Source organism: Vigna umbellata, chromosome 2 (genome assembly GCF_029865625.1).
Source record: "Vigna umbellata cultivar VRB3 chromosome 2, Vumbellata_1.0, whole genome shotgun sequence".
NCBI lineage: Eukaryota > Viridiplantae > Streptophyta > Magnoliopsida > Fabales > Fabaceae > Vigna > Vigna umbellata.
The window spans coordinates 12398052-12410233 of record NC_142166.1 but is presented as its reverse complement, the minus strand read 5'-3'; the positions used below and the strand labels follow the sequence as shown (position 1 = coordinate 12410233).

Genomic DNA, 12182 nt, shown 5'->3' with positions numbered 1-12182 from the left:
CTGAACAAGTGAACACGTGTCAGCCCTTTGAACGTCCCTCCCTTGTCGAGACGGACGTTTATAATGTTTTGAACGTCCGTCCTGGGTGACGGACGTTTAATAGGCTGAACTAGTAAACACCTATCAGCTCTTTGAACGTCCGTCCTTGCCCGCGACGAACGTTTATAATGTTCTGAACGTCCGTCCTTGGTAACAGACGTTTAATAGGCTGAACAAGTGAACACGTGTCAGCCCTTTGAACGTCCGTCCCTTGTCGAGACGGACGTTTATAATGTTATGAACGTCCGTCCTGGGTGACGGACGTTTAATAGGCTGAACTAGTAAACACCTATCAGCTCTTTGAACGTCCGTCCTTGCCCGCGACGGACGTTTATAATGTTCTGAACGTCCGTCCTTGGTAACGGACGTTTAATAGGCTGAACAAGTGAACACGTGTCAGCCCTTTGAACGTCCGTCCCTTGTCGAGACGGACGTTTATAATGTTATGAACGTCCGTCCTGGGTGACGGACGTTTAATAGGCTGAACTAGTAAACACCTATCAGCTCTTTGAACGTCCGTCCTTGCCCGCGACGGACGTTTATAATGTTCTGAACGTCCGTCCTTGGTAACGGACGTTTAATAGGCTGAACAAGTGAACACGTGTCAGCCCTTTGAACGTCCGTCCCTTGTCGAGACGGACGTTTATAATGTTATGAACGTCCGTCCTGGGTGACGGACGTTTAATAGGCTGAACTAGTAAACACCTATCAGCTCTTTGAACGTCCGTCCTTGGCCGCGACGAACGTTTATACTTGATTGAACGTCCGTCCCATGTGACGGACGTTTAATACGCAGACAACTGAACGTTTATAAGGTGAACAGTGAAAACCATTTGTTACCTTTGAACGTCCGTCCTTGGCCGAGACGGACGTTTATACTTGAGTGAACGTCCGTCCTAAGTGACGGACGTTTAATAGGCTGAACAGTGAAAACCATTTGCAGCCTTTGAACGTCCGTCCCTGGCCGAGACGACGTTTATACCTCAGTGAACGTTTGTCCTAGGAGACGGACGTTAAAAGGCTGACAACTGAACGTTTATAAGCTGAACGTTTTCAAGTACCCATGGCAGCCCTTAAACGTCCGTGTCAGGGGGACGGACGTCTACGAGGCTGACACTAAACGTTTCAATTTCCCAAGTAGGGACCTTAAACGTCCGTTCCCTCATACCCGACGTGTAATGTACTGACAGGGTGGTTGGATATTTAATTCTCTTCAGGTCCTTAAACGTCTGTTTTGGGAGGGCTCGGACGTCTATAATATTATAGACGTCCGTGCCCGCATACCGGACGTTTAATGTACTGACAGGGTGGTTGGATATTTAATTCTCTTCAGGTCCTTAAACGTCCAATCTGGGGGGCCGGACGTTTATAATATTATAGACGTCCGGGCCCTCTTAGGACCGACGTGTATGGGCTGCCATGGGGAGTTGAAACATTCAGTTGTTCAGTATAATAGACGTCAGCCCCCCCAAAACGGACGTTTATCATATTATAGACGTCGGCGCAACCAAGGACTGACGTTTAAACCCACCCGCGAATATCATTTTTAAATCCTCAAAGACGTCACATTAGTGACGAACCGGACGTCTATAATATTATAGACGTCCGTCCACCAGCTCGCCGGACGTCTAAGAGTATAATATCGTGCTCCCGCGAACCCGTGACCAGTTAACGTTTGGAAACGCGAAAACACTGTTCATCGTCTTCCTCCGCAAAACGCTGCTGCGCCATTGATTTCCAGGTGCGTTTTCTCGTTTTTGGACCGTTTAAATTCATTTTCAATCCGATTACATTGCTCTGTGATGAAATACCTTTGATTTGAATCGATTAAAAATCGTTTTCGGTCCGTTTTTTTGCAGACTCTTGCGTGTTCTTGGACGGCTTCTTTGACTGTTTTTGGACTGCGTTTTAGGCCGTTCACTCCTCCGTTTTCCTCCTTTTCATTTCGAATCTACTTTTCAGGTTAGCTTGTTGGTTGAAAATTTTTTGTATGCATGTAATTGAGTTTTGTGAATGCACGTTTTTTACTGTAAAATGTGACTGTGTAATTGGCTTTGTGAATATATCTGTATTAGTTGTGTTATTATATAAGTATCAAATCATTGAGTGACACTTAGTTCCCGTTTGAAATTTAAGACAAACGATTAACCTTTTAATCGTTTGTGTTAAATTTTGAATTGTCCGATTGGACAGTTTGAGAAAATTAATTTCCATAATTTGCAATTCCATGTCAATTGGAGTTTAAGGATAAGATTGATAAAATTTCGGTTCAGTACTTGTGTTGTTCTCCGGATGCATATTTGATTGTGGTCATCGTTGACTACTCTCATTTCGTGTATTTCGGAGACCAATGCGAAATGCTGCCGAAATCTTATCAATTTTATGATTGTGGTCATCGTTGACTACTCTACTGGGATTTGAGGGTATTTGGTCTTCCCCCACATGTGCCAGTTTATATCACATTTTCTGATGCATTGGAGGTGATTGGGGGAGACAGGATGTTGAATATTTCCATCATTCAGTTGTGGTGCATGTAAGTTAGTCAATTTGGTCTTTCATATTACTTTTATTTACATTGTTATATAGTTTCTAACAACTTAACTTTGTTGTTTTAGGTACATGGACACAATCGTTGTAGACCAAGGTCGGTCTTCCATGTACGGATTTGTTGAACCTCAGACCATTCAACCGTCTGGTAACACACTTCAAAACAGACAAGATTATTTGCAAACATGGATGGATGAGTCAAAAAGAGACGTATACCTTGTGCCATACATTGACGGGTAGGTGTTGTTATATGTGGTCAGTTTATTATTATAGTTTCGTTAATTAGTTGAATAACTATTTGTCCTTCGTGATAGGTCGCACTGGCAGCTGATGGTAATCATTCCCAAACAATGTAAAATTATATTTTTTTGTTCGTTGCACAGGAGGATGAAAACTGAGTTGAGAACCATGCTTCAAGGGTAAGTGTTTCTCCAAAAATGACTTTGAATTTGATGTTCACCTTCAACTTTTATGATAAAATAGTCATATTAATTATACTTTGTGTTTTCAATCTGTACAGAGTTATTGGTAAATCTCGTGGTCAACTGGTTCAAATTTTGTATCCAAAGGTTGTAAGTCATTTATAGTTTCCTTTTCATTTATGTTATTGAATGATCTAAATTCTTAACTATTTAGTTTGTTATTTTAGTGTAACCACCAGCTAGATTCATGGGAATGTGGCTTCTATGTGATGTGTTGGATTAAGACCATCATTCGAGCAGTCATTACAGATGACTAGAATGAGGTAATGATGTATACCTTAAATACATTACAAATCATATTCATCTTCAACTATATATGAAACAATAGTGAATCTTTGTTGAATTTTGCAGCGCTTCAAGACTACATCGCCTATTACAGAAGACACAATTAAACAGATAAGGCAGGAGTGGACCGCTTATCTTCTGCAAAGATGGAGTTAGGAATAGTTATATTTGTTGTTGAACATTGTTTAGTTTTAGTTTAAGTTTTATGTTGATAGTTTGGTAGTGGATTGAACTCCACATTAAGTAGAACTTTGTTTATATAAAACGCATTTTTATATTATTGCAAAATTGTTCTGGGACATTTTTCTGCTTTTCAGGTGTGGTTTTATTGAAAAAATAAACTAATTTAAAAAAAAAAACGCCCAGTAGACGTCCGTTAGTGCACAGTCGGACGTCTATAGACGTCTGTCAGTGCACACACGGACGTCCACCCCCCAGCTCCTACCTAAAACATTTCAGCAATGTAGACGTCAGGGGGGAGGAGGTGGACGTATATATAGACGTCCGTCCTGACACAACGGACGTTTATATAGGCGTCCGTCCAGACACAACGGACGTTTACATAGGCGTCCGTCCAGACAAAACGGACGTTCATGTAGACGTCCATCCTGACACAACGGACGTTCATGTAGACGTCCGTCCTGACACAACGGACGTTCATGTAGACGTCCGTCATGACACAACGGACGTTCATGTAGACGTCCGTGCTGACACAACGGACGTCTGAGCGACGTCACCCACATAAACGTCGGGCGTACGACGGACGTCAAAAGGCCAAAATATCGGACGTTAAAACTCCTTTCTGCACTAGTGTTGGGAAGAAATGAATGTAATTATTTTTCAAACACAACACTGGAATAACACCATGCATCCTTCGATATTATCTTGGCTCACATCAATATTGTGATCCAGTGCATAGAGATGGTAATACTGCAAACCCAACTAAAATTGGACACAAAGTTTAAGTTAGATAATAGTAATAGGTACATCAAATGTACCTTGCTGACTAATGTAGTAGCAGACATAAGTACACTTCCAGTTAATGTTAAAATATGGTCAGTGCATGTTGTGCAATAACAACATCGTTTGCTTCATCCAACAATTCTTAAAATGTGTTGTTTAACTAGGAAATAATAAAATATAAAAAATCAATTAGTTTTGAAATTTAATTTTTAATTTAAAAAAGATAGATTGAAAAGTCAACTCGACTCACCTTATCTCTTATCCATTAATTTGGCAGATTAGAGATTCTAACCTGACATAAAATTTTGATTGGTTAGCATTGATACAATTTATACATAAAAAAAAAAAAAAGCATTGATACATTTAGTGGCATGGATAAAGAATACACGATCTAGCATATTGATAAGTCAATGAAGATTTGTCACAAAGATTTTCATCTTTGATAAGAACAGAGTTGGAGATGCCAAAATTTAATAGTTTGATAGGTCAAGGAAGATATGCCACAAAGAATTCAATCTTTGATAAGACTCAGAGTTCTAATCCAAGAACCAAGAGAATCATCTCTCAATGAAAAATCATTTTTCATATAATGATCATCTAAGGTGCTACAAATGTATTTGGTGTCACTATATATGAGCACAAATATTTAAGCAATCTAAGAAACCTTAAAAGAAAACCCAAAAAACATCAAGCCTAGAATAACTTGAAAATTGAAAAAAGATTCGAACTCGTTTTACGAATTCCCTCGGTCAACAATAACTACAAATTGTTAAAATTAGTAGAAAATTAAAAATACTTTTAATTGCATAAATCTATTCTATAATTATGGTCCAAGCTTATGATCTTCATGTCCTTTGAATTTAAAACTTCATAAATTATATTGGATTAGGAGATAGTCTTCTATCGACGTATTAATAGGGTAGTCATAACTCACTTGGTCACCCTATTATCAAAGAAGAGTGTACAAAGTCAAATGATTATATAAGGTTTAATTTAGATTCAATATACTTATAAATTAAAAGTATTTTTAATTAAGTCCCTATTATTATTATTTTTGTTAGTATAAAGTGATTTCCTAATATTTTTCGTTAAATAATTTATATACTAATTAAACATATAAAAATTTTAAATATTTAATAAAAAATATATTTTAATAAAAATGTAATTAAAGTTCCTAAATTTATGAGGAATTTGAAAGTTGGTTAAACTAATACACAAATCAAATAAACAAGCGAACCTTGACCAATAATTTTGAAATAATCTTCAAAATTTATATATTTAGTTATTGTCATTTATAAAACAAAAATAAATAATTAGATCACAATTATCATGCTTTAAAATAAGTGGATAAATTGAATTTATATTGAATTTATGTTGTTTTGATCTTCACATTTAGTTTCCCTTCAAAATTAAAAAATAAAATCCGAAAATATAATTAAATATTGGGATATAATTATTAAACAAAAATTTATAATCATGAAACTAAAATTAAAATTAAGTTAATAAGAAATACATAATAATTAACTATTTTTTATGTTAATGAAAAACTACTATATAACAGACTAATTGTCAGAACCAGTAAAATCCACGCACGTATTGTTTAGTGGAGTTCACGTGTCAAGAGGGGGGCTCGACACTCAGATGACGGACGCCAGGTGTCAAGCGAAGAGGATCCGAAAATCAGTTAGTGGAAAGCAGGTGTCGACTGAAGAGGGGACGTTCGTTTTGACGTGTGAAGCAAAACTTGGATTTTCAGAAAATCTACCCCACCCTCTGCATGCACCCTCTTTTCAGATTTCTGAAGAATCTCATTCTCTCCTCCTTCTCTCTGCATCCTCTTCATCTTCTCTCTGAGAAAACACTCACTTTCTCTCCTCTGATCTATTCCAGCACCGTAGAAGCACTTCCGGCATCAAGAGCTTCCAGATAAACTGTTCGGTTTGTGAAGCTAGGCTGGTAAGTCTTTCTCTTCGCTCTGTCGTTCGTTTTCCTAAACATGCAAACCTAGTTCTGGGTTCGTGTGTTGATCACCATTCTTAAAATGAGTGGTTCTGATAGTGTCGGGTTGTCACTTGGTGTAGTTTGAATTGTTGAGCGGTGACGGTAGAAGAACCAGTAGTGGTGAAATTGTATTTCTGCGTCTGGGAAAGTTCGGTCACGCTCAGAGGTAAGGGAAGCTTATTTAATTTAATTTGTATGTTGTTGTACTGTATGAACGTTCGTTTAGTTGACTGAATGATTTTGATGCATGATGGTTGATATGATTGGATTGAATAAACGTTCGTTTATTTAATGAGTGGAAATGAAATATGGCTGAGTTATGTTATAATGTATGAAATATATGAAACTTATATTATATGGATTGTATGAAGTATGAAAGTCGATTATAATATGAATGTATAAAGTCATGAAACTATATGTTTAGAACTGAGACAGATATAAATGAATTCTGAATATGAAATTTCTCATATGAAAGTGTACGTTCGTTACTGAACGGTCTTCGACTGTTCGGTTCTTCTGGTAAACATAGTTGAAATGGGATTCTTTTATTTGGAGAGAATCCTAGTTGAGGACGAGCGTCCTCGTCTGGTAATACTATGCTTGAGCGTTCGGCCAAGCACAGTTGTATCTGGGTATCCTGTGATAAACTAAAATTTATACATATATATATATATATATATATATATATATATATATATATATATATATATATATATATATATATATATATATATATATATATATATATGTAATGGTATATTTTTCGTTGTTCGTAAACACTACTTCGATAGTATCTTATTATATTTATCAAGCCTTTTATTATAAGTTTATTAGTGCTCGGTCTTACACCAAGCGCTCGTACTGAGTAGTGCTCGGTCTTACACCAAGCGCTCGTGCTCGTTTCTTATATAATCTATCTTGATGAAAAAAAAAATAGCGTTCGTCTAACTTCAATAGAATTTTCTTCTCTACCATGCTCGGTCATTGACTGGCATTCGGATTTCTTGATGTAAATTCAAATAAGCTAAATATTCTTAAGCGTTCGGTTTCTTCAGGTGAATCCTTCTAAGTATTCTTCTCTGAAAGTCTTGAAGTGTATACGTCCATTTGGTTCTGGCTTATAGCTTTAGTATTTGGCCTAGTTCTTTCTGCGTTCGGTTAGAACTCTCAAGGGTCAGTTCATCTAATTGACTCACTTTGTAAGTAACGTCCGTTCTAGTCATTCTTGCGATATGCAGTTGACCTCGGTTTCTTTCGTAATCCGATAGTAACCCTCTCGGTCTTATTCTATTCTGGAACTGGAGACCTCTCTGTCTCGTTCCAAGTGTTCGTCCTCGTTCTGAGTGAGGATTGAACGTTCGGTATCTGGTGCCTTTATAAATCTTTGAACAAAGAGGAAATCGAAATGATTGATAATGAAAGATGAAACTAAGATGATTGATAATGGAAGATGAGGAGAATATGATATGAATGAAATATGTTGGAATTATGAACGAGTGTTCCGGGGAGGAATGACTCATGTTTGAATATTGAATTTGTAAAGTATGACTGTGGGAACGCTAATGTTGGCGGTTCATCCTGATGTTCCGTGAATACTTGTCCTCACGTAGAGGAGGGTAGGTCATGTGTGGGAACGACAGGAGGTTCTAGTCCTTAGGGGTACTTTGGACAAATAGGACTAACCTCGGGTGGCAGCTGATGAGAGTATTCCAGTTACTACATCACCCGGGTGCACGAACGCCTGTAGCTACACAGATTTCATACAGTCCGGACAGTCAGTCTAGTGATAGGCTTTGTATGATACGTAGATTCAAATTTATTTGGATCTGGATTATTTGAAATGTATGTTTATGCATGAATTAAATTACATAAGCTTACCCTGTGTTTCCTGTCGTGTCTGGTTTTGTACGTCCGTCCTTGTCATTGCAATGATCATCCGTGTGGATGTGAGCAGAAGGAGACGAGCTGCTGGAAGAGGCGCTGGAAGAAGAAAATTTGGAAGAAGAAAATTTGGAAGAAGTTGAAGCAAAGATCGAACAGTAGGACCTTCGGTCCATTGCCTAGTTATAGTAAGGTGGTCGTTCGATCACCTTCCCTTTTTGTTAAGAATGACCGTTCGGTATTCTCTTTTGTAAACCGTTCGGTCATGTTTGCTTATCTTGTACGGCTTAAATTTTGTAACTCCTTCTGTAAGGCCGTTCGGCCATGAGCGTACGCTCGACTCTAGTATAAGACTGATCTGGATTATTATTAATGTGATTATTCTATTATATAGTTTATTGCTGTATTTTTGAGATGTTTCACTAATGAGATAAAGAAAAACGTATAAAACTAATGTTTTAATATCAAATTGGACAAAATAGAGACACTTTTTTCTTCGTAATGAAACAAAACATACGAAAAATAACAATAGAAATAATAAATTGGTGATTATATTTTTTCATAAATAAAAAGAACATATAAAAAAAATGAAATATGAGCATATAAGTAAATCAAGAGACAAAAAAAATAACAAAAATATAAATATCATAGTTTTTTTTATCACATTTTTCTATTTATTAACATTGGGAAATGGTTTGGTTTTTTCACACTCGAAAAGATAAATACTTAAATGTCTCTTCCATTTAGAGAAACTAATTTTGAAAAAGAGAAATTTTAACGCTATACTTTACATATTAACTTAATTTTAGAGTAAAAACATTGAAATATATCACGTCACTATAAAGTTGATTTTATCAAAGACGTTTCTATATGTTTCATTCATGCATATGATATTATCTTTATTTGTTGTAGCTTGTAATTAAACAAATTATTACATAGTATTAGATCAACTGGGGATGTAGCTCAAATGGTAGAGCGCCCGCTTTGCATGCGGGAGGTACAGGGTTCGATCCCCTGCATCTCCATTTCTTTTCATCTATTCTTTCATTTAAAATAAGTTTTCTTAAAAAACAAAAACGAAATTTGCAAAATTTGTCTTCATAACATTATTCATGGATTTTTAAAATTTAACTTTAATGACTTTTCTTTCAAGAACATGATTTTTTTGAATAAGAGTGATAAAATGGAACAATTCGTTATATTTTGACCTAACATCTTAAAAATATCAAGGAAAGTGGCATTGTAGCATGAGAAGGTAATTGCATAGTATCATTTTAACTTATTCTCTATCTAATTAAATAAATTGAGAGGTAGCTACTTATAATATTAAACATTACCCCTATTAAAATTTAATTTATCGGTGACAAAAATTAAAATTATAATACAATATTTCATATTTGTAATATTTCAAATAATACAACACAAAAAATATTTTTAAATTATAATAACTTTTATATTCATTTTAAGGTTTTTGTCACTCTCTTTCGTTCTCTTGTTTTATGTTTTGTTGTTTTAAAAAAAAGTCTTTATCCATCGTACATTTGTTTAGATTTATTTGATATTTATTTACTTTAATATATAATAGAAATATGATATCATATTATTTTTCATGTTTATAATAAATAAATATATTTTTACTTGACACAATAAACATGATAAAAAGTGAAATCTAATAAAATAGTTTAAGTCTTTTTTTATGGAGTAGTTCAAAGTTACATATTTGGATCATATTCACATAATATAATTACATATTGACAATTTAGTATGTTGATTATTATTTATCATTATGTTACTATTTATTATATTATTATTATACTCGTTAGGTAAGTACTATTACAATAGGAACATAGGCTCACAATCCATGTCAATCCTAGAAATACAACTAGCATCCCCCATGAAATACTCACTTCATAACCATTTATTCTCACCTTATTTTAAAATATCTTAATTATCTTAATTATCTTATTGACTTGAACGAGGGAGAGTCTTTTGTAGGTGAAATTCCTCTCTCTCAACAATGATCCTTCCCATACAAAAAGAGCAATCAACCCACCATTAGGATCTCGCCACCTGCCCATAAGCCTATGCTCAAGGTTCGGGTAAGAACATTCCGGTANTAGTTAAGGCTCCGTTATGAGTAGGTGTCTCTTTGTGTGCTTAAGCCCAGAAGCACACTCATGTACATTATCCACAACTTTAACTAATATTGTTCATTTGCAGCTTTGCCCCTCACTGCTAGTTAAGAAGGACCGTGGACGGCCTATTGACCCAAAGGCAAGACCAAAGGCATATGGAGAAGTTACTGTTGCGACTGATGTTTCTGGTGTTGAGTTATTGCAGACTGTTGACAACGATGAGCAGGATGGTGATCATTCTGATGATTCTGCATGCAGTGATTCAGACAATGACCAGCAAAATGATCCGATGAGTATTAATGATGGTGATGATGATGATCATGATGATGATGATGAGAGCCAGTTGTGCAGTGATTACACTGAAAGTGATGATGATGAAGCCAAAGGTAACGATGCTATATCAGAAGATGAAGATGAGAGTTATGATTTTGAAGCTGGTGACAGTGCTGGTGACAGTGATACTGATGAAGATGTTGACGATAAGGGGGATGGCAATGATGAAGAGGATGGTGATGTTTCAGATCATGAAGAAGATGGTGAACATGGTTATTTAAGTGATGGCGGCAATGTGGAGACTAAAAGTAAATTGAAAGACTCAGCCAAAAAGAGGAAGTTTACTGATTTTGATGGTCGAATTATTGCTGCTGATACAAGTCTTCGGGCTCTGAAGAAATTGGCGGGGGCAAAAGTGGGGGATGTCCTACCAGAATCTCAAGATGGAATTCTTTCTAATGAAGACTTCCAAAGAATAAAAAAATTAAAGGTTTCTTTGGCTTATTCAGTAAGTTCAATTTTTAGCGTTTGTGGCTTTTGTTGAATTTAGTTATGTAAATTGTAGGCAAAAAGAGAAGCAAAAAATGCATTGGCTCAGCAGGGGTTAGCGAAGTCATCAGGAATTAAAGTTCCAACTTCTGATCAACTAAGTCTAAAGCGAGTGGATGGTGCAATGTTGGAAGTAAGTGGCTTTAGTTGCTCGGTTGATTATCTCAATCTGCAATCCTTGCCTAAAGGATGAAATACAAGCTTTGTTTAAAGAGATACAGTTCTAGATTCTCTTTAAAAAAATATTTCGTCTTATACACGTCAATAATCAGGGCTATCTCTATTCATGTACCCCATCTTGTAGGTTCATGTAAGGAAAAAGATGAGCAAAGATGAAAGGTTGGCATTGGTTAGAGCAGGGAGGGAGGAAAGAGGAAAATATCATGCTCGAACTGCTGTAAAACAGAATAAGGTATGTTAGTTTCTCTTGTTTTTTTTTCCTATTACCTTGATCCAAGACACAGTCTAAGGTATTTGATTGGCCTAGGCAAAATGTTTTATTTTATAAAACTGTGAATTTGAATTTGAAAGTGGAAAGAACAACTAAATCATATAATGGCCGTGCTACTTGATTTGATTGGAAACCAATGGACATGTATTGTTTCCTGTGAACAGACGGGTGGCCTAAGCAACCGACAAAAGGAGCACAAGAAGAAAATGCCCTTGGCTGCAAAGAGAGATAAGGTATCAAGAACCCGGATAGAGAAAAAGAAAAAAAATCAGCGATCTGGCAAACAGTTCCGTGGAAGGAAAGCGTGGAAGCAATAGATATGGTGTCATACAATGAACTGAAATTTTGTTTTGTGATGAACCCGTTCGAGTCTTTATTTTATTTTTTGTTTTCGAACCTCATTTACTGTTTAAATTGGTAATTGATGATTTTTATTTTCCAACCTCATTTATTACCTTTTTTAGTATTAAAAAGATAGTATTTAAACAGTTGTCATTTATTTATCTGTTTCAATTGTGACTGCTATATTGATAAAATTCTGAGCTTATATATTTTATATAAAATAATTGGGCCCTT

The 12182-nt window shown here is 35.8% G+C and overlaps 1 protein-coding gene and 1 non-coding gene across 2 annotated transcripts; both read left to right on the top strand.

The window, feature by feature from the left end:
- Positions 1 to 9150: 9150 nt before the first annotated feature.
- On the top strand, positions 9151 to 9223 carry TRNAA-UGC (transfer RNA alanine (anticodon UGC)). The gene has a single exon. It is a non-coding gene; the product is annotated as a tRNA-Ala (tRNA).
- Positions 9224 to 10331: 1108 nt separating this feature from the next.
- Positions 10332 to 12053, top strand: LOC148203443 (uncharacterized). The gene is made up of 4 exons (XM_088107604.1): positions 10332 to 11096; positions 11172 to 11288; positions 11460 to 11567; positions 11771 to 12053. The coding sequence occupies exons 1-4, from the start codon at positions 10332 to 10334 to the stop codon at positions 11921 to 11923; spliced, it is 1143 nt and encodes a 380-aa protein (XP_087963730.1). The 3' UTR covers positions 11924 to 12053.
- Positions 12054 to 12182: the final 129 nt, after the last annotated feature.

Bases quoted from the DNA above. Each gene is read 5' to 3' on its own strand.
- LOC148203443 (XM_088107604.1), top strand. From the start codon at position 10,332: ATGAGTAGGTGTCTCTTTGTGTGCTTAAGCCCAGAAGCACACTCATGT. The intron at 11,097-11,171 runs GTTTCTTTGGCT...TGTAAATTGTAG, and splicing joins AAAGAATAAAAAAATTAAAG to GCAAAAAGAGAAGCAAAAAA. The intron at 11,568-11,770 runs GTATGTTAGTTT...TCCTGTGAACAG, and splicing joins CTGCTGTAAAACAGAATAAG to ACGGGTGGCCTAAGCAACCG.